At 32.1% G+C, this 27,977-nt stretch overlaps 1 protein-coding gene across 1 annotated transcript; it reads left to right on the top strand.

Moving 5' to 3' along the window:
* The first annotated feature begins 27 nt into the window (after window positions 1-27).
* On the top strand, window positions 28-27,949 carry LOC108547820 (uncharacterized). Its single transcript, XM_017900498.1, has 3 exons — window positions 28-483; window positions 26,002-26,332; window positions 27,323-27,949. Exons 2-3 carry the CDS (start codon window positions 26,020-26,022, stop codon window positions 27,640-27,642), a joined length of 633 nt encoding a protein of 210 aa, XP_017755987.1. The 5' UTR covers window positions 28-483; window positions 26,002-26,019; the 3' UTR covers window positions 27,643-27,949.
* Window positions 27,950-27,977: the final 28 nt, after the last annotated feature.

Here is a 27,977-nt window from a genome sequence, read left to right as displayed (position 1 = left end):
CGTGTTGCTCACGACCACGAGGGGGGATAACATGGCGGTACTCGATCGCCGTTAGTCGATGTATGGACGCCGGTAGATTTGGATCATCCTTTCGAATCAGTCAGAATGAAAGGTGATTATGATTGAGAAATTCACAATCCGTGCTCTCTTCGTTTGCACTCGCTGTGACGTTATTTAATATTCGCTGTCTTGACCAGTGGACTCCAACAATTCGCGAGTGTCGATTGTAAAGTCTTATTACACGCGTTAAGTGACGTTTATAAGAGTTTGCTCTGACATCGTTCGAAAACGCGATTTGAGGGACTGTTGCTGAGTTCGTTCGATCATCACGTTGCGAAAGTGATTTTGTAACTGGTCGCCGTTTGAATAGTTTCAATTCTGAGGTGATTGACAACGGAAATTGAGAAGGCAGTGGATCTCGACGACCATTTGAATTTGTTTTGAAACCCTAGGACTCACGTCGTTAAGTTACCCTGTAAATAGGTGAGTTACATAGTATAGAGTTTGCTATCTTGTATCTATATGAACATTATGATTTCTGTGCACGTGACAATAACCAATCATTGCATATTTTGGTGAAATTTCGTAGTTATCACGATTTCGTTATTAATTTACGTGAATTTTGATATTTGTGGAAAATTGAAAAAATGTATATTCTATCACATTGGATATTATATACTATGAATTATATAGTGTAGTCTATATTTTAAGCTTAGTATATTATAGCCAATGCGTATAATTGCGAATACAGAATTGTGTCAGCCATGTAACCACATCCTGCTACATTTTATTCTTAATATTTTATACGAGAGGAAAGAAATATAATTTATTACTTGTTTAATTAATAACTTTATTAAATTAGTAAAATATATTTTTTCAACTATTATTTTATGGCGTGTAAGATTTGGTATAACCAATCAACATAGTTTTATAACTCTAGAAAATTGTTTTATTAATACTGAATAATAATTGGCTGTATTGACGTAGGTTTCATTACGTGATTGTATTTATAATTTGACTTGAATACATTTTTTAAGCAAATATACTTATTGCATCGGTCATATCGTACAATACATGTATATGTAAGTCATAGAATTAGTCATCATAATGTAAGCAAATATAGTATGTTGATATTGCCACGTGCGGTCTACTTAAATCAGTTTTCTATTGCAAATAGTAATTCTTGGCACGATAATCATTTGTCAATATATTCAAAAGCGTTAAGCAATACTTTTTATAATGTATATTTGCAATAAATGCATGTACGCAACTCTCCATTTTTAACTCGGTTAATAAATTCTCAATATTTGCGAAATAGGTATGATAAAAATTCATTAAAATTTCTAGCGATAAATCATACATTCGATTTACAATTTTTAATAACTGATTTAGTGTGAACGTATAACCCGATAAAATATCGGAAAATTATTAGATATAATTTATAAATTTAATATAATTTATTGTCATGGATACTGATATTTTTAAAGATTATGTATTCAAGTGTTTTATACTATATTTGAGAGAATTTATACTTTGTATAATTTATAAATAATTCGTAATTATTTAGTCTTCAGTAAATTCATTGTTATTTAAAACCTTTTCTTATAGATTAATATTAAGTAGTACATTAATCTTACATATTTCATACAGTAATAATTTTTCAATAGAGAAAGTTATAAATGGAAATGGAAATATATTTTTAGACATTATCATTGTAAATATTATTATTAAAGAAAATTAATTTCGTACCACATTATATCATTGTTTATTATTGTTATTATCACAATACGTATATTAGTTATTTTGAAAAGATAAAAACTGTTGTACTAGTGATAATTTATATTTTCTAATTATGACAACTACAGATTTGTTTCAATTTGCACTGATACATTTTGTGGATCAAGTGTTTCAAAATTTTTATTTGACATAACTTTTTTTGTGTAAATCAATTATATGGTACATATTTATATTTCAGTGTAAATTAGGTACATAACCCTACTTTTTTAACAGCATAAATTTTTAGATTCCATTAATAAATTCTAAAAAGATATATACTTTCGTATGCAAGTTAAATAACCCATTTAAATAACAATTCTATATTAAATAATCATTTCGAATAAATTTCGGAAATTACAAATCCCTCAAAAGTTCTTAAAATCTTCAATACAGTACAACTTACCATATACCACATATATGTATGAATCTATGATTATATAGTGGCTTAACTCACATATTTTTCATTTCGAGATATCTAACAATTAATTAGAAATTCAACTGGAAACCGTCGAATATAGCAATCGAAGGTTTCCAAAAATACTTCTCGACATAGACCATGCATATACATAGATCACCCACCCGTCAGAAATATTCGATTTTCCACTCATCGATAAAACAACTCGTTACCAATAACATTTCTCAAACCCGACATGAGCTTAATCTTTCCAGTACCAAACTCTGACAAATTTCCAACAACTCTGCTATTATTAAACGTAATACTGGAAAGCTGTTGTTAATCCAGGAAAGTTTCAAAAGCGGCTAAGCTCGCGTTATCGAACAATCGTGCGTTTCTATTGGACCAACCACTCCATTTAATTGCGCAATCGATCAGCAAAGCACACGATTCTGCTCTAAACTTAAACGCGCGTCGCGTTGCGTCGCCTCGATCTCTCGCAATGGGCCTGGGTGTCCTGAAAGGCGAAGCCCACGCTTGATTTCACTTAAGCACTTATTTTAGCCCGAACTTGTAAAACGTGCGCCGATATACGTGATCGCACGTGGACGACATTTACACGTGGAATACCACGAGGGCTGGAATGGGTACTTACAGGAAGGTCAACGGGAATTTCAATCCGACATGTTCTACGATCTCTTTCTTTTCCGCGCTCGGTTTCTTTCTCGGTAGCGACGTCGTGCACTGGCACAGCGATCGCTTGCTTCTTGACACGTGCACCGTCTGCGTTCGATTTGGGTTTAACGGAGATTTCATATGGGATATGATCGATGGAATTTTATTTTAATATTTAAGTTTTATATGTATCGGGATATAGGTGTTGAATTCTCACGAGGATTATGATCAAAGTGGAATGTAGAATTAAGGTTAGAATTTTAGAATTGTGATACTCGGAGGGAGGGAGATTCAAATTGGTGGAACACGTTCAAAGGAGTTTATTTAATTATATGGAATTAATCGCTGATTTTGTCTTTGATAGTATTTGTTGTCTGATTTGGTCGCATTTGAACTTTTAGTTAGAATAATATCGATTGTTTTAGCAATAAATATTAATTAGAATAATTAGAAATTAATTAAATTCAATTGGTAATAATATTAAATATTATCGATTTTTCCTGTGATTATGTTGTGACACGTGAAATCGTTATTTTTATTAAAACAGTATTTTCAGAAGATTTGATTAGATAATATTATCTTATGCTTTTGCTGCAACGAATTTGTTTAAAATTGAATAAATAAATTTTCAATTTATACTTCAGCTTTGATCATCGATAATTCATTATTTTTCATATATTCTACTATCTTTGAACAGATTAATCGGATTAATCTAAAATCTAAAAATTTACCTAATTAATAATTTCATTTACCAGACTAACGAATAGTAAATAAACATTTCTGTAACACCACAACTACCGAACTGTAATTCGCAATTAAATATACTACATATAAAAGGCAATTGTAGTGATATAATAAACATAAATAGCTAATGTATAACGACTTATTTCCATCTAAATAGAAATCGAAATTAATTTTGTCAAAATCAATTACATATACATTTTCGTTAATTACAAAAGTAATAAAATATCCCATTCAGAAAAAAAGGAAGGAAAAGCTAGTTTGACTTATTTGGTAGTATTAATATCAATGAAAATTTTCAGATCATTCGCGTGTTCTAAGGTTACATACACAGTCACAACGTAACAGTAATTGAATCGAAACTCTTTCCACGTGCAATCAGACCGTTCTTAATCAACAAGAGGAGCCTGGTAATGCATCGAAACTGGTTACGCAGTGTTACTTGCGCCAGAACACGTGTAACCCGTGTGACGCTTGGTCGAAGCTTGCAGATTTTGTGTCACGTCGTTGATCGTGTTACGAGCTCTTTCGTCACAGGCCAATTTATCGATTCTGAACGGGAAAAAATTGTACGGGCTGGCACGTGTGTCCCGCCTATATACTCCTCCTATATTTTGAAGGATTCCTGGTAAATGTCTACGAATGTAGGCTAGTTGAACTAGGCTAGGCTCCTCTGTTAAAATAGAATTAAAGAATGAGAATTTTGCAAACGTGCACAATTATATCAGCGATTATTAGATCATCGGCATTACGTAACAGCGATATGTTCATACAGCCTGTTATTTTATAATCCTTATATAACCCAAAGACATTATTATTCCTCTGCATCGTTTTTAAATAATTCGGAAATTCCTTCGTTTTTCTATTTTCTCTTCTCTTTTGCGATATTAAAATTGTAACGCGTATGTTAAGCATAGATATCAATGCCTATTTACATAGATATTACGCCTATCGTTGTATTGAATCGTTTGCTGAGGTTGAGTCACTTGCTTTGCAGACACGTGTACATTATACATACTGTTAATTTCCTGGTATATTATCGTGAGGTAAATCGTTTACGTCGAGTTAATTTAAACAAGACATTTGTAACTGAAGTTAGTCCCTGTTATTGCATACATGTAACGTAGATCAAGGCTCCGTGAAAGTCAGTTACATATGTAAGCGCGTGATTTTATTTTACGAAATGCAGTGGTCACTGACCCATCAAAAAATTCTGTTAGGTTTATTTTCATCGTTGAATGGACTACATTTGCATGCTTTCCAATTTTAAATTGGCATGCATCCACGTACATGCAGATTTTATAGGGACAGATTTTTAACCATGTTTTTACATTCGATGATGTTCTTCGATATTTTGCGTTATTTTTAAGATATATGATTTAACGTGTAATGTTTAAAATGTAAGATCTGAATGCAGAGATATTTCGCTGTTTTCATGTTTTAATTCATATTGGTTTTATCCTCCGATGCACGTTTGAGGTATTAAAAAATATTTTGTAAAGATTATTTCACAAATCTGGAAGGAATTATGTCTGCAAATATAAATTTCGTTTCAAGATTAAAGATTATTTTGCTTTTTAAATAATTTATAATATTTATTTAACATTAAATCTATTGTTCTTGTTATTTTATATTCGTTATTTAAATACATCATTATATTTTTAATGTTTTTTTAATTATGGACAATTATGCTCAATAATTGTCATACAAATGACTCTGACATTATCATTTATAGATTTAATGTTAATCATTGTATATTATACTTAACAAAAAATATTTCAAAAAGTAAAAAAAGCAACCATAAATATTTCTATCTGAAAATGAATCATATATAAAGACCACAGCGGAAGAACGTGATAAGACTTTGTTGATTTTCCAATTTTGATATTCCTCGATAACTAAAAAAAATATTTTATTATGATATAAGTGAAAAATAAACTTTTAAAAGATAGGTTATAAATACACGAAGAACTAATTTTACGTCAAACTTACTGATATAATATTAATTAATATCATATTGTATTTAACAACTTCTTTATTTTTTATCTAAAATATGATTTTTCATATTTTTCATCAGATTCCTCCCATCTAATCTTCATCTTAAATTATTCCTCTGCCAGAGCGAATCCCTTGAGAGAATTCCACACAGATCGTAATTTCTAACCTAAAAAATGATACTTTATAACGTGTTCGTTTCTCATTTACTAAACACGTGAAATTGTTTTCATTGAAACTTCGAATGATACTAACTCGTGTTCAAAGAAATCGAAAAGTCAATATGACGGCAATATTTTTTCGGTTTGCGTTATCGTCCGTAACTCGTGGCGAAACACAAAATATCCCTTTCTTTTCAACCGACATGCACCAGCGTACTGCCGTGCAGACCCACGTGACGCGAGACGTGTGATCGCAATTGTGGCCAACGTGAGGCAACGTAACCGCTCAGCTGGATATCTCACGCAAAGTCGAGCCACGTTCTTTCGCTTTAATTTCGTTAAGTGCCTCAAACACGTAACAATCGTTCTTTCGTATTCCGGATCACGTGCACCGCCTTGTTACCGGAAATTTGGTCACGTTTAATTTGCGTACATTCTTTCCCCTTTTCTTGCGATCGTGCCTGTAGCCACGTGTTCGCGACTCTAGCGATTTTCTGTCTCTCTCGCACGCGTTTCATCCCGGATGTTCATTTCGTCGGATCTCCCTATATTACATAGAAGGCTTCTTAAGTATCAATAATCGATTTTGATGAAGCTTATGAAAGATTTAAAAAAAAATATTCCATTTGTAGTTTCCTTTTATTGGCAGGCGTATATATTTAGGAGCTGAAAATAGAAAACATTTTTTTTTTATATTTTGAAAATTATTGAATGTACATAAAATGTATACAAAAATTTTTCGAAATAAATTTTCCGAAGTTTTTCAAAATATCAATTCGTTTAAAAACTACAATTAAAGTTTAGATAAGAATATATAGAATAATAAGAATAATAAGAAAGTTTAATAAAATTTTTGTTTATTAATTTATTTAATTTTTTTATTTATTTAGATACGATGATTAGCAGTGGAAAAAATAAGAACAAAATGTTTTTTTAACAATTAGTTATGATCTGTGTATATTTTATCAAAATCAACTATTAATAATTGGAAAACCTTGTTTTTTTTTTTAAACGAAATACAATATGTACATTTTTTAAATATTTAAGGTTTACACTCCTGAAATTTATGTGATCGTGGTTGAAAATTTTAAACTGCTTTCTTAAATCATATAATTAAATATTACATGCTAGTTCAGAAAATGAAAATAATTCTAAAAAAACATTGCAATTTTTGTTTGAAATATATTCTCAAATAGCAGTGTACAATTAATTTCAGGTGACAAGGTTAAATAACCCACCCTATACAGAATGCACGGATGCAGTTATAGTATCCTAATACAAGATGCGTAAATTTTGACAATGTTTTAATACAAAACGCATTGTCGTTAATATATTAATGTATTATTAACAAATCATAGAATTTTAATGAAATAATCAATAAAAAAGAAAAAAAATGGTAACAATAACACGTATTTACAAAGAATCGTATTTATAAAATGCATTTACACAAGTGTGTAATGAACTATGTAACTCTTTAATGAGGCTAGAGATAATGCCAGTGAAATGATCAAGATCTCTTATAAAAGGCAATAGCTCGTACTCGAAAGAGTTGAACCGTAGAAACTGTACAGAAGATACAGTTAGTTTAGATCACGAAATAACCTGGGTATATGCTGTCCAACAGTACATCACATCATACACGAACTATGTCATTTTATATCCCAGCAATTTTAGCTTACCATACACATATCTCAAGATCAATTCATTCATTCGACAAATATTTAAATAAGAAAAATATCTTTCCCAAAAACGAAAAAAATAAATTCTAACATAAAAATTTATTTTATACCAGGTACAATTCGAAATCATAAAGATACCATATTTCTGACCAATGTAAAAAGATGAATTATTGCAGGCGTGAAGCACCCCGTATTTACGATAGTCATTAACCCTTATCGAAATCTAACGTTCAAAATATTAGAGTATCTTTACGAGTAATAAAGTTACCATCGCCCACAGTCTTCTATTTCCACTAATGTTGGATATACGAGCCGAATTAAGACACATTTAAAGTATCACAAAGATCAACACAAGCTTTCGAAAGGGAGCAAATCGTAAAAGCTAACGTTTCTTCGAGGAATTCGGTTTTATGGGTGATAATAAAGCAGGCAAGTGTTTCTTCTTAAAAATTCATTTCAATTTAGAAACTAAAGTCCCTAGTTACGCGGTGTTTCTAAAGTAGCCACGATTTCCTTTTTTCTCCCTCAGAACTCGCGAGTAGGGAACAGACAAATGGAAAATCTTCGTTGGGGCCTATCTTATCGTCGAAAAAAATGTTAAGTATCGATTACGAGGCGTCTCGTTGCCTTGTGCAAGCTTTCCATTGGAAAACTATATCTCCATGTGGCTCCATTTGTGATTCGCCGAAAGTCCCTCTTAATTTTTTCAGACATGGGATTCTGTGATAACAAAGAAGCTTAACTTTTTTCTATTAAAGAAAAGTAACAAATTATTTTTATATAGTCGAACATTTGGTAACTCGAACCTTAAAGGAAAAATAAAAATTTTTTAATTATAGCGATTCCGGCTTACAGAGATTTTTGGATAAAGATGGTCCAGAAATCGAAAATTTGATATATCACAGCTTTGAACGAAGATTAATAATTTTTTCATGTAATTCTGTAGGAGATTCAGCTTTTTCGCATAAGCAATCTTTCTTTATTAATTAGAGACATTTATTTAGGGTACTTATCTTTGTTTTCGGTTTTTCGACTCACAGAAATTTTCGTGACGGAAAATTACATTGGAAAATTATTAATCTTCCTGTAAAAATTCTACATATCAATATTCTTATTTTTAGGTGTCTTTTAGCCAAAAATCTCGGTAAAATGAAATCTCTGTAACGTAAAGGTTTCAGTTCGTAGATCTTTATTCTGCGATACTAAGTTAAAGGGTAATTTGATTTCGATCTATAGAGATCGTCTATAGATCGCGAAGAAAATGATCAATTTTCGTACAAAGTTTCTACATATCCGATTTTTTATTTTTAAATCTCATTTACCCAAAAATGTGGATAAATCGAAATCTCTGTAACTTAATGGTCTCAGCTTCTCCTTTAAGATTCGAGTTATCAAGGTTCGACCATAGATCTTTATTGTACAACGCTACATGTTCACGCACATGTTTCATCCGCCTTATCGAACAACGAAACTCTTATCTCAGCCTGAACGCACGCGCGGATTACGATGTTTTGCAATGTAATTCTTTTCATTCATGTTACCGCGAATCCACGTGTAAACGCCGTATCAACGGATCGGTTCTCTCGACAATCGTATTATCGCACTTAGATTATCTGGAGCGGTTTTTATTCATACGCGTTCCTTAAATAATGTTCAACCTCTTCTGTACGAGGTGAAGAGAACACGAATCACTTATTCGGACGAAAGCAATATGATTTTCCTTTTCATCTCGAAGACTTAATAAGAAGCAGATCTCTCGATCGCAGATCGAATCGTCGAGATTACATGCTGGTTTAATACGTGGTTAATACGTATCTTTCTCGTATCTCGATATTGTTATTCTTGATGAAAATTGCCTGATTTGATCGAGTCTTTGTTTACTCAAGTAATTACTTTGTAGTACGAGAGGGAATTAATAACTCTCGTAGCGTAATCACGATGATATCTAGTAAAAAATGTTAAAGGAAGTGTTTTCGTGAGATTGGTTTCTGAGAAAAGAGAGAAAATAAGATGTTTTTAAGGTTTCATTGTTTGCAGATGGGTATTGATAAATTTACATTCAAAATCTTTTGCGAAACATCTTGTTGATAATTGTGAAAAATTTGTTTAAAGGGAAGAAATTGAGCAAGTAAATTAAAAAATAGGTTACATCATTAAATCAATTAATTACACAAAGCAGGAAGTAGAAATTTATTGTAAATAGAAAATATTAAACATTAGTTAAAAGCTTTGGCACTCGAATTTTGAAAAATTTAGAAAGTGGAGATAACCACTTTGGTCTGTGAATGATTCACATCTTTCGTTCCGAGATAACACAAATTTTGGGTCTGGATAATTTGAAAAAAATTAATTATGGTGGAATTACAAACGCAGTTTAATATTTTAGTTGTCGTCTAGCTTGGAAAAATAATTTTGTATTATTCGAATCCAAATAGGTGCTGTAGGAAATACACTTACTGATAAAAGTGAAAAAATAAAGTAATCATTTGCAAATTTTGGTACACTTTTTATCTTCTGAATTATGTATATATTAAAATCAAATATACAATAAAAAAAATGACATCTCATATATATCAATTAACAATACATTCCTTTTTAATACTTTGTATAAAAATTATTCTCTTATTTTAATCCGTCTATCTCAGAAGATAAAGAATATACAGAAGTTTGCAAATCATTGTTTTGTTTCTTAACTTTTGTTTAACTACTGATCACATCACACGTGCTACTTCAATTTCCATTTCTGGCGTAATTCCAAAGATCAATTTCTTTTCAATTTCCATTTCTGACATAATTCCAAAGATCAATTTCTTCCATCAAGTATTATAATTTTTATTCTACCCTAGGTGTTAGAAGTCCATAAAATTCAATCTTTGAACTCTTTTATTTGTTCAGTATTTGATTTATATAATTTTGGGAAAAGGGAGGAAAATGGCTGCAAATGCGTTGGTAGAATGGACTAGTTCCTTTGAATTTTTTAATTTCACATATCTTTGAGGGAACTTTAAACCCTCGTCGCGATCAAAGTGTGCATTATGCATCAGTGCTTTTTTTCCACGCTCATGTTCCCCCATCGGGAAGCAAAAGTAAGGATCAAAAAGGATGGAAGAAACTGCGTGCAAAAATAGTTACGACGATAGAACAGGAGTAAGTGGGCGGCCGGAGAAAGGGGAGAAACGAGAGGAGAATAAGATCGTTGATTGCAGACTGCAAGGTTCTGCTTCGACGTAGTAATGGGAACGAACTAATTGGGGTAAATATCAAAAAGGTATCTCATGTCCTAATAATTACTGACTTAAATATATCTAAAATATCTCAATTACACTTTCAATCCATAAGGATTTATAACATAATTTTTCAGAAGCCAATATTCAAAAGTTCCACTGTTTGAATTTTTCCAATTTTCGTTCCAATTTGAGTGATGCTAAACCCCCTCTAGAGCAAGTGGCATTTGATACTCTATTTTTAGTATTTCGTGGTTTAGAGTCAATTCCAAAATACCATTCATATTTTCCTAATTAATAATGTATCTCAATGAGATATTTCTATCAAATCTAGTTACGATACAAAAGGTTATGTTTCATATATCGAAACTAAAAAGACTCGAATGAAACAGAATTTTAGGTCTACATCGATATCAATATCGACCTGGAAAGGTTAACCTTTTATGTTACAAATTTATATTACAAATTTTTACTTTTTCTAACCTCTAAAATTGATGTGCTCAATATTTATAACATTTATAGTATACCAAAATGTGCTGATTTTATAATATACGAAACCTCTAAACATTGAATTTCTCTACTTTTCTATCATCTTTTTCATTTAAAAAGATAAACCTAAAGATTGACCTGTTATCACGAAGTACATCTCGTGATCTTTACAATCCTTCGAGATACATCTTTCCTATCAATCTTTCTAACCTCCAAAGTATACATTCGAACTTTGCCGATTTTATAACATACAAAATCTGCAAATATTAAATTTCAATATTTTTATATCATAGTTTTCCTCTAAGGTTTTAACTTTCTCTGCTTAAATCAAACTATTACTAGAGGGTACATCTGACGACTATGGCGACTCGTATTGACAGCGGGCTTGTTCGTTTACTCGAGGTTGAAGGCAGTCGAGTAGCCGTCACTACTCGAGGGAAACGTTGCCAGACGGCAGAGTCGGTACCTCCTGGGGGGAAACAAGGGGACATCGTACGCATCCCCCACCGGTACATCACCGAAAAGCACTGCGTGAGGACGCACAAGCGAGGTCGTCGAACCCGGCAGCGGTGGCCACGTGTATCCACGGGAATATCCCATCCTTTTACCGCGAAGGGTGCGGTAGTATGAGAGACGATCGTCAGCCAGCTCGGGTCACGTGGTGAGGATGGTACGCACCTATTGGTGAAACACCAAGATGCCCAGTGGTGGGGGAAAGACTGCACGTGGCTGTACTTGAGCGTAGAAAACGCAGAATGCAGCGACCTGCAATTCGCTAATCTTTCACATTTAATGGATCGATATTTTGTGGGCGATGCTGAGATATAGAATTTAGCGAATTTTATGACGTTTTCTTTTATGAATAATTAGAAACAATATTTTAAACATGTTGAGTGATATTAATATATAATGGTAATATTAATTTATAATAAATGTATTTTATATACTAGGGATTTTTTTTCTTAGTAATTTACGCGTTGAGGGTTGAGTATTCTGTAGATTTACTAAAACTTAATACCTTTCCAATACACGGGTTTTCATAATTAAATCGTACTGAAAGTGAAAACAAATAAAACAGAAGCTATATAATATTTATACATTTACTTCTCGTGTATATAGACAGCAAAATAGCAGCAGAAAATGAACAACTGTTTAGTTTAAACATCATTATCGTTTAATACGATATTCAGAGCTCCACGTAGCCCGTAATAATGTGTACTTGAATCTCCGTAATTTATCTGACAGGCAATGACGACAGAGCAAATGTTTCAATAAGTAGGTTAATAGAGTTCACTCTAAATAGGATTGGCAAACTTTGTCGTGCATGAATGCAATTTCCGCGAAGCATTGTGCACCCTCTTGCATACCGTTTTCTGCCTCTTTGTCATTTTCCCTCGATTTTTGTTTCATCCCGATGAAACTGTTAGTTATATTCGCATCGATGACCCACGTATGTACTTATTCGATAGGCGTGTTAAGCACGTTCGATAATGTTCGAACGAACGCACGTGGATCCGGTTATTTGCGTTGTATTTACTAAACTCCATTTTATCTCGGTCCAATGTGTACTCTGCGATTGCAGAATGCCTTATCTCGGTCAAATCTTTGCTTCATCCCGAGAGAAATAAGTCGAAATTAATTTGTCGAAATTACAAACGAAAATGTAATGTTCGTAAATAATTTCGAATGTTGGAATTTTAGTAAGAAGGCAGGAAATTGGAATTTTTTTTTAGTATTTCACGGAAAAATCTATTTTCCGGCTTATTGAATGGCTGTTGCCTTTGAACTGGTCTAGTTTTTACGGATACGTTTAGATCAAAGGCGACTTCTTTAGACGCGTCATTTAAATACGATTCCGATAAATATAACACGTGGACTTATTTTTTTGGGCTGAAAATTATTTCATCGCTTATCCTTTTACCGCGAAGGGTGCGGTAGTATGAGAGACGATCGTCAGCCAGCTCGGGTCACGTGGTGAGGATGGTACGCACCTATTGGTGAAACACCAAGATGCCCAGTGGTGGGGGAAAGACTGCACGTGGCTGTACTTGAGCGTAGAAAACGCAGAATGCAGCGACCTGCAATTCGCTAATCTTTCACATTTAATGGATCGATATTTTGTGGGCGATGCTGAGATATAGAATTTAGCGAATTTTATGACGTTTTCTTTTATGAATAATTAGAAACAATATTTTAAACATGTTGAGTGATATTAATATATAATGGTAATATTAATTTATAATAAATGTATTTTATATACTAGGGATTTTTTTTCTTAGTAATTTACGCGTTGAGGGTTGAGTATTCTGTAGATTTACTAAAACTTAATACCTTTCCAATACACGGGTTTTCATAATTAAATCGTACTGAAAGTGAAAACAAATAAAACAGAAGCTATATAATATTTATACATTTACTTCTCGTGTATATAGACAGCAAAATAGCAGCAGAAAATGAACAACTGTTTAGTTTAAACATCATTATCGTTTAATACGATATTCAGAGCTCCACGTAGCCCGTAATAATGTGTACTTGAATCTCCGTAATTTATCTGACAGGCAATGACGACAGAGCAAATGTTTCAATAAGTAGGTTAATAGAGTTCACTCTAAATAGGATTGGCAAACTTTGTCGTGCATGAATGCAATTTCCGCGAAGCATTGTGCACCCTCTTGCATACCGTTTTCTGCCTCTTTGTCATTTTCCCTCGATTTTTGTTTCATCCCGATGAAACTGTTAGTTATATTCGCATCGATGACCCACGTATGTACTTATTCGATAGGCGTGTTAAGCACGTTCGATAATGTTCGAACGAACGCACGTGGATCCGGTTATTTGCGTTGTATTTACTAAACTCCATTTTATCTCGGTCCAATGTGTACTCTGCGATTGCAGAATGCCTTATCTCGGTCAAATCTTTGCTTCATCCCGAGAGAAATAAGTCGAAATTAATTTGTCGAAATTACAAACGAAAATGTAATGTTCGTAAATAATTTCGAATGTTGGAATTTTAGTAAGAAGGCAGGAAATTGGAATTTTTTTTTAGTATTTCACGGAAAAATCTATTTTCCGGCTTATTGAATGGCTGTTGCCTTTGAACTGGTCTAGTTTTTACGGATACGTTTAGATCAAAGGCGACTTCTTTAGACGCGTCATTTAAATACGATTCCGATAAATATAACACGTGGACTTATTTTTTTGGGCTGAAAATTATTTCATCGCTCTATTCGCGATTTATAATTATCGAATTATGAATACATTTCTGCAATTTTTTGTACTAGATAGAGATCAAGAGTTCATTAATTTCTAACTATAATAATAATTATTTAAAAATGAAAAATAAAAATCTAGTATTGTAAAGATATAATTTATAATTAATTATAGTAAATATCTTTGATTTTAAAAAATAATAAAGTGTTATAGGTGGAATAGATAATATCTTTTAATTTCAAAAATTTATTTTATTTTATTTTTACTATATTATTTACAATTAGCATTCACGATGCATTTTCTAATAAATAATTACAAGTAGATATTTCAATTAATTTGTATATATGTAAATGTAAATCGATATTCGTGTAAACGAATAAAAGATAGGAATTGTTTATTTGAAATTTCATAAAGCTCTGCCAGGAAAAAGAATTTTTATTCGATAAAGGAAATACGTTTGTAGGGGGTATTCGTGGATTCTTTAAAAGTAGCATTCAGGGAAGTTTGTGCTTATCCTGATGGTAAACCTTTCGAACCAGTGTTTATCCAGCTCTTTTCTCAAATTACGGTACAAAGTGCTTTTATCTCGACATGAACATAGTTTCGATTATCCCATTATAAAAGCACACAATTAAGTATTTATCATATCAAAGTTTATGTGATACTTTCATCAAATACTTTCTTCTCATACATCAATATTAAAATTGCACAGAAAATATCATGAAACTTTAAACAATATAAAATTCGATAACTTAAAACATATTGCAGCTACATTTAATTCACTTTCATCCCTAAAAAGAAAGAACTAATAAAATTTTATTCTCCTTTTATAATGATAATTTTTAAATTATCATCGAATGAGATAAAATTATAAGATACATACATTCTTCGCAATTAATAAATTTATTGATTAATAAATTGAAAAATAAATTATTTTATTTTAATTTATTTATAATCTACGGATACAATCCTTTAACGTGTATAAATTTAGGTAAGAAAATGAATTAAAATAAAGTCTTAATTAAAGCCTGAATAACTAATTAAAAACTAGGATTAGAACTTTGTGAGACTATAACTAAATGAAACGAGAAACTGAAATTAAAATAATTATAAGATACATAGCCTTTCACGATTATAATCGTAGTCGTGACATTAATTCAAAATTCACAGTCCTCCTTATAGATTCAAGAAAAGTGAATCGGACACTTTAGTCGTTCGAAATTAGGCTCGCAATTAGAATTCTGCGTACGGATGGTGGGCCTCAGTAACACGGTCATTTGCGGAGTGATAAATTTCGAATGTATCTCATGCAAGATCTCGGACAGCTCGTGAAACGGTAATAAAAGATCAATAATGCTGTCACGCGGGCAATCTAGTCATTCTTATGAGCTTCTGATATCGACAGCCTGTGCATGCCTGAACGGAATAATAAGATTTCTTTTTCCAAAGTGTTCGACACGTGGCACGTAGAACGAAGTGCATGTGTCGCGGAATATTGCATGAGATGTTTTTTTAAACGTCGGCTGAATGAGTTAATTGAAGGTTAAGTGGTTGAAGAAACTCTAATGGAATTTCATTTCATGGAGTAACACAATTGTTTCTAATACTAATGATCGAATTTGATTCAATGTGAATCTCATTCCTTTTAATCTTTTTACGGGTTCATTTTACTCGTTCGTATTTTAAGTCAATACTTCAAATAAATTTTGCAAAAGAATTTTTATTACATGCAAGTCGAGTATTACTATTTATATTAACATTAACTTCATTACAGCTTACATGGTAGTTTTTTAATTCTTCATTGAAAATTTTGTCTCCTGATTTTACGATTTTTGAAATGATATAATTATACTATTTATAATTGAAAGATTATTTTATTTTCTTGTAACATATATGCTCATAATTAATTTTTCATAATATATCTCTTTTCTTACTGTGCTTTTTTCTAAGACTTATTTCGTCTAGTATGTGTGATAATTTGATTAGTCAAATTAGTTAATTTAATTCTTAAGAAATAAGTTTAGTATTAATTAAAAAATTGTTTAACTTCTTACAATAGAAAGTAGATTAAAATGTCTCTTTGCCAAAAATTGAGTATTTTTTTATTTTATAAATATTTGGCACTTCGATTAAATTTTTTATTAATTTTGTGTTCATTGTTAATATATCTGGATTTTTATGTCGTACGAATTTTAAGAAAAATAAAATCTTTGAAAGCTTTGTTCCTCCGCATTGTTAAACCATTCTTCTTTATGAAAACATTTATGAATGTGCCTATCCCGCGCAATCGTTAATAGAACACTTCCGGTTATTAAAGTTTGTATTCAATTCTTTGTAATCTATTTTCACTTCTATATCTATAGTGCTTAGTTTTTATTCTTCTTAAAAATCTGAAGTGCTAACTATAGCAGAATCGTATACATATCGCTGTATTCCATTGTCTTCGTTTCAAACGTAGACATAATACGATGCTTTAAAAGAAAAAGTATCCGAAAAATCAAATTTAGCTCGACATTTATCACAGAATAACTATTAATTTCTAAAAGTTCTTTCACTCGATATTCTCTAATTCTATTCTTCAAAAAATTTCAAATAATTCTGCGATAATTATTTTTGCCATAAAATAAAAATCCTGTGTCAGGACTAGAGGTATAATTACGATATAGTCCCCTCGTGTATTAATGCAATCAGTAACTTTACAACATACTTCAAAGAATAGTTATGAATTTTCAAATATTATTTTATTTCGCAATTACAACTCTTTTCTTAAAGGATTTTTAGAAAATATCTTTCGCTATAAAATAAAATTCTTAAACCAAAATTAAATCTACAATTATAGTTTATTTTCCTGAACATATATGCAGTTATTCTCAAATATTATTTTATTCGATATTGCAATACATTATAATTCTATTCTTAAAAAATTTATAATAATTCTATAATAATTGTTTTCAGCATAAAATAGGAATCTCGCGTCAGGACTAAAGGTATAATTATGATTTATTTCCCACGTGTATGCTGTTATTTATGCGAACAGTATTTTTACCCCCCAACGTTCAACGCTGACACGTGGCAACGTGGTTCTTTATCTTTCCCTTTATCTCTTTTCCTTTCAAATAATAGGGTGAAAAAATCGTGATCGTTTACATGTAGGTTGCATTCCACGTGTAACGCTACGAAAGGCCGTGAATGAGCGCAACTATAAATATAACCGTGCCGCTGAACTGTAAGTTCAGCACGTGTATCGGTGAAATTTTTATATACCGCGTACAACACCTATCGAACTTTTGTTCGTCGCGTCATCCGAGATCCGGTTTCAATCAGCCGGAAGCGAAAATCCTCGCCAAACCTGGTGATTGATTCACGGCTCTCGGCCAGATTTCATACACGTCGACGAATATTTATTGCGAATCTCGTTCCTAATAGACTGCAATTCCTTGAAGTGTCGATATGTATAAAGCGCCATTTTTTAAGCGCCATCTTTTATTAAGCATTATTTCTTATTTCGTATTTGTCTGATTCGTGGCAGACATAATGACAATGGGTACAAAACTTAAATTAGTTGAATTTGTTACTTGATGTATGCTATATCGATCTATGTTACTTGAGGAACTAGGTCCTTGTAAAATGGTTGCACATCGAAGGTCTATATAGGGTTTATTTATTCTATGGCGAATTTGCGATTCGCAAAAAAGGAATTAATTATTTCTTTGATTGAAATCTTTTTATTAGAATTATCGTTTTAATTCGAATCCTTTTTCACTAGAATTCTTTTTTACTAGAACTATTTTTGTAACTATAATTTTTGTTTGCTAGAACTATTTTCTTTTACAGCAGTAAAGTTGCTTTTGACAGAATTAACGCTAATTGTTATTGAGATAAAAATACGTTTGTATGTACCTATTTATTTAATTTGATAGTTAATTATAATAATTTGACTGATGATTATAAATAAGGAGAACAAGATTTTCAAAAAACCGAGACGTCTTTATCTAACAGATTGGATTTTTTACCTAAAAGGAGGAAGCTAAAAATGTATCAAAATATTCAATTATTCCTTGTTATTTTGAATTGAGAATTCAGAGCTAATAATTGCTATAAATATATTTTAATACGAATACAGTGATATGTGATATCTGATATCACAGAGTTGAGTGAAACGAGACTCCAAAAATATAAATACATAAATATGTAACTCCCAATTCGTATGTACATAGAGAACTCAAATTACTACAAATTTACAAATGTAAATGTAAAATATTTAACTCTAACTTTTACGCTTACAATACTCAAGATAAAGAAAGCAATCGGAAAGCTTCGTTATTTAAAATTACGATCGTCTTACAAACATATTCATGATTCATTTAATTTCATATAACACCGACAGCGAAATAAAAGATTAAAATATCACCTTTAACCTGAAACGAAATTCGTGTGCTTCCTTTCCGTTCTATTATTACATTACTACGCTTTTCCGTTATCGCTGACTACAGGAGTGAATCGAAACGCGTTTCCCAGCGTGATAAATTGCTTCTTCCTTTAGCAGCGGATTTTTAGACGCGCACGTGCGAAGCTGGTCTAAATTTTTAACGGTGTCCTAGAAATTCAGCGCACCACGTTGACTCATGACGAATTCTTGGAAAATTGCCGTGAAGTTCGAGTACGACACGTGGTCTGCAGTCGTAAATATAGAGATATCGACGTGGCGAGATACACGTGCGCCCTTCTTCGCCGAAGGCCTTGCACTTCCCCCTAGTTTCGCACTCGTTGCATCACGTTGTCAAACAAATTTCACTTTCTGTATCTGACTTTTTATCGCAAGTAATTCTAATTTCTTTTAATCGCTTGGACAATCGTACTTTGGACATTTATGCAGTATTTGCTTCATTTTTGAATAAGTGAATTTTCTATCTTGATATCCTCGTGGTAAACTATAATTTATTTCAATTATAGTATTATATATACTTTCCAATTTTCGCAATTGCTCAGAAGACACTGACTATAATGAAAAATATTGTTTCTGTAGTATCTATTAATACTATTATATAATTATAAAATGTTTTTATGAATATACTTACATAATTATTACGCATACGTAATGTCCATCATAAAATGTCAATAATTTTCATGGTTATATTGCAAATATTTTCAATAAATACCTTTAACGTTACATTACATCGAGTGATTTCTATTAATAAAAATTCGTTCAGTAATAAATATATGATAATCGTCTATAACCTAACTTTTCTTTGCTCACGACAAAAGGTTGCCACTGTACGTCAACTAGAATTCCATACATCAATAAGTATCACATATAAAACATTAAATTCCGTCATAGTAATATATTAATACACTCTGACTCGGAGATAACCAAACTAAAAATGAAAATAAAAATAAAGAGCGAGATATAAATGCATAAATACAACGCTTGAAAGTTGCAAAAGCAATATATGGAACGAAATAAAAGATCGTTATCGTTTTCCCGTCGCGACAGAAATAATCATGCAAGCCGCGCGAATTGCGAAAGCGACAAACGCAACGAAACCGTGCAAATCGGACGGTTGGCGAAACGCGGTAGACGAACCGAAAATTCAGCACGTGTGCCCTTATTGAAGGCCACCCAGTTCCCTCGCTGTTTTCCTGTCTCCCTCTCTCTCGTCTGCTGTCTCGCCTCCTCCCTTTCCCTTTCCCCACGATGCACAACCCCTCTGCAATCCAACCGCGGAGCTCCCCGTTGGCCTTCATTCGTACTGGGGAAGTTGCCGGTGACGGATGTCTGTATTGTATAGGCACCACTTTGCTTGCCTGAGCGCTGACTGCGAATACACAAGCTATAGCACGGCTAACACCTACGATGTATCACGGCTATTCCCCTCGTGAATTATCGTGGTATATTCGTCATGAGTCAAAATTACCGTTAGGCTCCTTTTATCCTGTGCCACGTGCATCGCTGGCTTACATTTAATGGGAAAGATCGCGCGGCTAAAACTCGAACGATCGAGTTCGAATGAAACGATGGTAGGGGAAGCGTAGCGTCGAACGGTCGTCGTTCGAAAGGATTTTGACACTTTCACGACTACTGGGTACTCTAGCGGATAGCTCGCGTTCGTTGACTTAAGCCCGGAGGCGGGATTGTAAATGTAAGTCGATAATTTGGTTACGTAATTAACTCGGTAGTTGGCGTATTTAAAACGTAAAATCGATGAAAACTATCGCATTATCTAATCTCTATTTTAAACCAAATGCTTATACTAGGTATATACACGTGTATTACTCGTGGACGTATTCTATGTTATTATTTATGGCTGAAGATAAAAAAAGGAGCGTCGAACGAGAGTTGAAATATATATGGGTAAATGTCAGCACATTCGGATGATTTATTTTGATATTAATAGATCTATACCATAGAGTGTAATGTAAAAGTTGGCACACTGAAATTCTATCTTACTATTCGATTAAAAAAATAGGAAATTCAAAATAGGAAATAGAAATTCAAATATCTATAAAATTCCTCGTATCTTGTAACAATTTTATATTCTATAAAATTATGTTTAAACTTTATATATATATCTGAAATAAAAATAAAATTCTAATATAAATGCAAGTTTTTATTATCTTATATTATACATTAACCTTCTCGATATTTAAATCGCCACGAAAAGGTGCCGAGTATATATTAACATACTCTGTACAGTATAAGTTTAACCATTTGGATGAAAAAAATTCGATTTGCATATTTGGAAAAGATTAATTTCAGTATTACACGTGTAGAGTTAGGTTTTACGTACACGTATATGCATATGTGCCAATTCGTTCATTCATCTGCAGTGCATAACGAACGGTGCAGCCGCAATCGGATTATGCATGTGTTTTGTAGCGGTTATCAGTATTGTTTCATAGTCGCACGTGGTGCGACGAAATCCGAGGTCAAAGCAGACGGGGTACATAACCGGTCGAGGGGAGACGAGAAGTCGTGTCGAGGGCTCTATTGCTTTATTTCGGTGCAGGCACGTGCACCGACGTTCAGAGTAATCAGGTCATCGCCTGCATCGATCGCGTCCCCAACCGGTACGAGTGAACACGTGTAATTCATAGCCAAACCACGCTACACACGTTGCTCCCTCCGTAACATCCTTGATTCCGTACGTTAGCTCTCGAGAAAGTATCCTAGAATGTGCATTCGTCGGGATAATTATAATATACGATTGTCAAAAAATGACGTGGACTTTTTGCAAAATTTTCTTAACGATCTCCTCCTTTTTGGCTAATCGTTAATTAAAAATGGTACGTAATTGTTAAAATATGATGTAGAATTGTAGCAAAGTTTTCTTGTTTCTTTTATTAAAAAATTTCATTGAAAAATTTCCCCTTATATTGTCTTGTGTATATAGTGCATCTAGTGTTATTTGATTAATACTAGAATTACCAAATAACTCAAGTTTAAGCCTGGTTTTAGACTTTTTTTTTATAGTTACTGAAAGTATGCCAAATTTAATTTCCCCTTTTGTTCAGACAGAATCGTCATATTTATTTCTATTGTTTTCGTAATACTATTTTTACACTAGATCTAGTAACGGGTATCTAGTATACATAAATAGTATTAATTAATGTAGTATGAATATTTACTGAACAGAAAGTAGAAATTTATTTCAAACATATAAAAAATGCTTATATATTTTTTTATTGTATAAATTATAATTATATATCATAGAACTACCAATCTCTAGTGCGTACTTAACTATAGTGAAAAATGTTCCTATTTCAATAAGAGTGAATAATAATTTTTCTAAAAGTAACTATACGCTTTCAATAATTGTATAAAGGAATTTTCTAAAACCAATCATTTTACGACATTGATAATTATAATATTAATTATTATTAACCGTATATGAACAACTCATTTGCCAAATCGATTAAGTCCAAAGCAAAAAGTAGAAATCTACTTTAAATATAAAAAAAAAAGAATTAATAATCAAGTAAATGACAATGCCAAGTAAAAAGCCATTCTAAAAAAATGCATATTTTTTAAAAATAAATATATAATAAAGAAGGACACAGTAGTAGAATAATATAATTTAATGTACGATTTCTCTCGGTGTAATGAAATTTGCACAAAAGTAAACGAGTAATCTAAAAGCGATGTAAGCGAAAGAGATGTACTTACTTGGAGTCGCAGGGAATTACCATTAGTAGCTAAAAATAATTGCAATCGCTAAATTAATTAAGTCAGAAACGTTAATGTGACTGACGCGATGATCCACGTGCTTGACTCTTTATCATATAGTCGCCTTTGTTTTGAAATGTTTCGCGTATCTTTACACACGCTGTTAAAGTCGCTTTACATCGACCATTATCGCAGGTGCACACGTGTCTCATGTGGTCAAGGTGCAAGACACCGGCTCGTGCCTGTATTATTAGACATTTATAACAAGTGAAAGTCTTGTCTCTCGGTTCTTCGTTTATAAATAACACCCTGATCACAAAGTGAAACGATATTTCCACGCCAATGATCGATCTGGCGCTAAAATACAGCCCGCGACAAAAAGATAATAAATCATCTCTAAATAGCTTTATGCAGATAATGGGCCCCTTCTGCCACCTAAGAAATTAATTTCAGAAAATATTACGCCGCATATCTTATCTAATTACGCGCATTGTAATTATTCTAATTCTTGATAATGTGTAAGTAGTTAATACGAATTTACTTATTTAAGTATCAGATACAAATAGTAAAATACATACAGGGAAATTTTATATCATTGAAGGAAGGTTAAAAAATTGGATGTAAATACATATTTATATAAAATACATATTTCGTCCTTTCTCAAAAAAGGCTTTTGAGTTTGTTTTTGTGGGCCATTTATTTGCCGAATCGATTAACTCGTCAAAACAAAATTTAACATCTGTATTTGCAATATAAAATTAAAACTTATGTAAATACAAGTAGTTGAACATCGATCACAAGTGCTTTGGTATTAAATTTTTTTTAAATTCAAAAAATTGAGTTAATTACTTTTGTCTGTAAATGATTTATACAATGATTGTATGTATAACAACACTATGATTTTTCCGAATGAAAGACGTACTTTATTAAAAGAAGCCTTGATACATATAGCAGATGCAGCAGGTGTTAATGTAAATGTAAATATTGTAAAATGTGGTTTTCAAAAATGTCTATGTTTAAGTGGAAAAAAATAAAAAAGAAATCAGATTAATTGCCAAGCATGAAGACACTCGTTTACACTTTCACAATACATTTTACTCTTGAATTTTTATTGAAATATAAATTGTACTGTATAGTAAAATTTCCTCAAAATAAGTAGATAAGTGGATAAAATTAATAAAATTAATGAAGAATAAGTGGATTTAATTAATAAAATTTATTAAAGTGAAGCTATAACAATATTTAATTTATAGGGTGTGTAAATATTTTTTCACGGACTGTATTCCTCGTAAAATCTCGCAGCGAATTCAGATTTTCAGGGGATGATTTTTAAGTCCAGCGATTAGCATAGTCATATCAATCTTTTCGCGAACAAATAGGGAAAGCAGTAATTAAGTTTTGTGTCAGACATATTGCCAAGCTATCTCTTCACTTCGTTCCAACATTAAATACGCGCATTTACTACCCTTCTTTTATAAATATTAATTATTGTAAGGTCACTTATGCTCTTGGTTTCTCATGAAACCTCGTGGGTTAAGCATCTATTTTTACAACCTGTAAAACTAATAGGTCGTTCCCTTTTTCAACTACGTCGTATTAAAATATTCCCTTTTAGCCTCCAAGCAACGTCAAAATTAAAAGATCAATAAAAATGAACTTAAATTCTTCCCAAATAATTTTCACATGTACTCGACTCTAATATCAATTATGTGAGTTAGATTTAGATTAGGTTGTTTAATTTCAATTCATATTCTACATTCTAAATAATAAAAATTTAATAAAATAAAATTATTACTTAAGGATTAAACTGTATAATCCATACATGTTAGGATTATCTATAATTTTTCAATACCAATTGAGGGTTAATACTAAAACTCATAAAATGACTGATTTCAAAATTTTTAATTTTGCGATTACACTAAATATATGTATTTTTCGAAAAATGAATGGTATTGAAATAGTGACGTTTATTGAAATTATGTATGGCTATTTATTTTCGTCGTGCCTTTCTCTTTAGGTTCAACTGTACAATTGGATCATAATTTGCATCATAAATTTAATGAAATAGGTGTTCCGCGTCAATCAATTACAGCAAGTCGAATTAATTCCGACAAAATATTATCTTGCTTTAAATTCTGGACCATTAGCTTTAATTCCTTTGTCATTTTTCAATGCAACATTGTCTCGTCGATCAGTCGTCGATGAAAGCACTTTCATGTAGCAAAGCGCATTGCTGATGCGTATGTAGGTCATCGATTGTTCTCTGTTCGGTTAAATTACGCAAATGGCTAGTATCATTACATATCGCTGACAGAGCAATTACGACGGTCGATAGGACCAGCTTATATAATGTACAAACGTAGTTTGTGGAAACGTGGACATTTTCATGAATGGAGTGACCGCGACAAATGGTCATATAAATCGTGCTATTCACCAAGGAGTAAACCGAAGTATAGCTAAGTAAACGTGGATATACTTCGATTGTATAATTCCCACGAATATGTCATGTGCATATGAATGGTCTGGAGAAAATATATAATGCACTATATTTGCATTAAAAGATACAGTTATTGAAGGAATGGATTTGGAGAAAAATAATTTTATTTTAGTCATGGATGTATCAAACGTATCTTCCTTGTTTTTAATCCATTAGTATAAATTGTAATTTTATCTCTTGCAGTGATAAATATAATCGATTTCAGAATTTTTATTTTTACAATTATTGAAAACTAGATTTTTATTGAAATAGAAATTAGTTATATGTAGTTGTACATTTTCATCATGCTATTTTGATTAATGTTATTTATGTACAGTACATCTCAGTGTATATTATTCAAATGTATTTCCAAATTTACGAATAGATATTTAAAGTGAATTTGATGAATAATAGAATTTTATTGCTGAATAATGAAAGATATCAAATCTCGTTATTTTATTATTACTTTTCTTTCTAGTTTAATTTACTTTGCTAGAGAAACAACCAAATTTACTATAATAAGTACTTTCTATATCGATAAAGTATATTTTTATATATTTAGCTATAAATGAAAAGTAAAAGTATATTTATTTTCCCACAAAGCACAAAAGACTATTACAATATATTTGTATTTTAAATTTCTGCTGTTTTTATTACAATACTCTATACTCCAACATTCTTAACTTTAAGTTAATTGACTTAAGCTAAGTTAAATTATTCGCTGAATTAAATTATTCTTAATTTTTTCCTCTTTTTACTCACTAAATAAATAAATAAATAAATTCCTCACTAAAAAATATTTACTACATTATTTACTTATTTACTGGAAATTATTATCATCAAACGACACATACAAATCATCCAAATACCCAGAAGGCTAAAATATGTATATCTAAAATTTTATTTATATTCCCAAAATAGGTATTTTTAATCAAACTCTTACCTTTGATCATTTTAAACGAATATTTTCTGTAAGAGATCAAAAATTAAGACCCTTGTTTTCCATTCTGGTTACAGATCTCTGAAATCTGAAAAATGGCTCCGACTATTTACTTGTCGGAGTTGCCAGTCGTAAGAACACCCACAATCCCGTGTTCAAGACGAAGACAAAGGGTTCGCAACGGTGCTGTAGCGAAGCAGCAGAGGTTAACATTTAGACAACTGGATAGAAACGCGTCTTCTCACGACGATGCGTCTCTAACACCACCGGAAAGCCCTCTTTGGGAACCAGAGAGTCCCAATGACTCTTGCGCCCCGATCATCGTCAGTTCTTCCTCCCCGAACGTTTCCGCCAGAGTTCCTGAAGATATAAAAGAACATTGGAAGGTGTTCCTGGCGAGACGGAAAGGTGCGATTATTCAGCATAATCGTTCATTATACTGAATGTATTGCAATATAATGAATTCATTATACTACATTACCTTTATTCCCAAATTCTTTTCGAGCTTTCATCACCTGATTATTGTAAATGTTAGGATTTACAAGTAAATCCTTCTTCAAGGATTAATCCGTTCTTTGCTAGTTTGTCAAAGATAGTTCTATTTTATCGTAATGTGATTGAATGTAACGCGAAATAAGCGATAAAATTTCTTTTTTTATTTTTGGCTTGAATCACTTTTATAATTGCCAGCACATATGTTACAGTCAAAATTCAAGATCAGATAATGCCAGTTCTGCTGAGTTAATTCTAGAGTTAATCAAATGCTGCTAGTTGGATTTTCTAGAAAATATCGAAAAGTTTTACACGAAATAGATTTAGATTTAATTAAATTCTATAAGAATCGAAGTATATATTGAATATATTTTTGATTTTAAGAAAATATATAACGAATAAAATTGAATTATATTTTATTTTTACTAATCAGTATTTATTAAATGGGAATTTATTCAAATCCAATAGAATGATTTATAATAGGAATTTCACAAGGATTTATTGTTTAGAATAAAAACTTTTTTTTATCTATTTTAAACCTAAATTGGCCACATGATATTTTATTTCCCAAAACCTCTTCTATATGGATATCAAGCGAGAATAAGTTCCAATGAAGAATACCATAATGCTCGATTATAGTTACAATAATTTGTTAATTTTTACACGATCTGAATTAAGTTTAAACTCGATAAATTTTTCTTCCAAATTCACCAAATTTCCCTTCTGAAATTCTCACCTCTCTACTCTTTCATATCATTCCAACCAACCTTTCACAAACTTTGACCATTGTAATAAGATAATTAAACCCACCCCGTTCCATTTCAACAGAATGGAATCACCTCTCAAGCTTGCAAAAGAATCTTTCAAAGTACCAGCCACTAAAAGAGATATTATCAAATTTCACAGGTCTCCTGGACATTGTTGTACGCACGATGGCCCTGGTCCGGCGGAACAACATCCTTCAGAAAAGGGTAAACGCTCTGCGAGCAGAGACCCGTGATTTCATTCATTCGGTGTTGAACAATCCAGAAAACAAGTGCATACAGCAGAGATTGGATACCGTGGACTGCAAGGAAGCGGATGTGTCCTCGTCGACGGAGGAAACCATTGCGAGACCGTCACTTCCGCCCACGCCAGACTCGACGAATTCCTCGTCGAACGACGTCACGTCGACCTGTGGTAGCAGCACAAACGACTTCGAACAATTCTCCGACGATGAGTTGTAATGTTGAAGAATCGCAAACGCAAGAGAAAAAGGTGTTTCGTGAAAGCGGGATTCGAAAAGAACGAAACGTGGATTGGTTTGAGTCGCTTGGTCATTACACAGGAATCGGACGATGACGCGATTGCTTCTTGATTGAACGAAATGCAACGAAGATTTTGCCGATGGTACTGAAATGGAGATTGGGATGATGCGACTGAAGTTAAATTTCTTATCATCTTAAACCGTGTGTGGAAGGTTTCGAGGTCTTTTCAAGCCTTCATTAAAAAAGGTCCTTTGATATGATTGAGATTTGTGAAATATTTGTAATATTATTTATAGCCATCGAAATGCTTCTAA

The sequence above is a fragment of the Eufriesea mexicana genome, unplaced genomic scaffold, assembly GCF_001483705.2.
Source record: "Eufriesea mexicana isolate 0111107269 unplaced genomic scaffold, ASM148370v2 scaffold1289, whole genome shotgun sequence".
Classification (NCBI taxonomy): domain Eukaryota; kingdom Metazoa; phylum Arthropoda; class Insecta; order Hymenoptera; family Apidae; genus Eufriesea; species Eufriesea mexicana.
The sequence above is the reverse complement of the archived record's forward strand: the minus strand, read 5'-3'. Positions and strand labels throughout refer to the sequence as shown.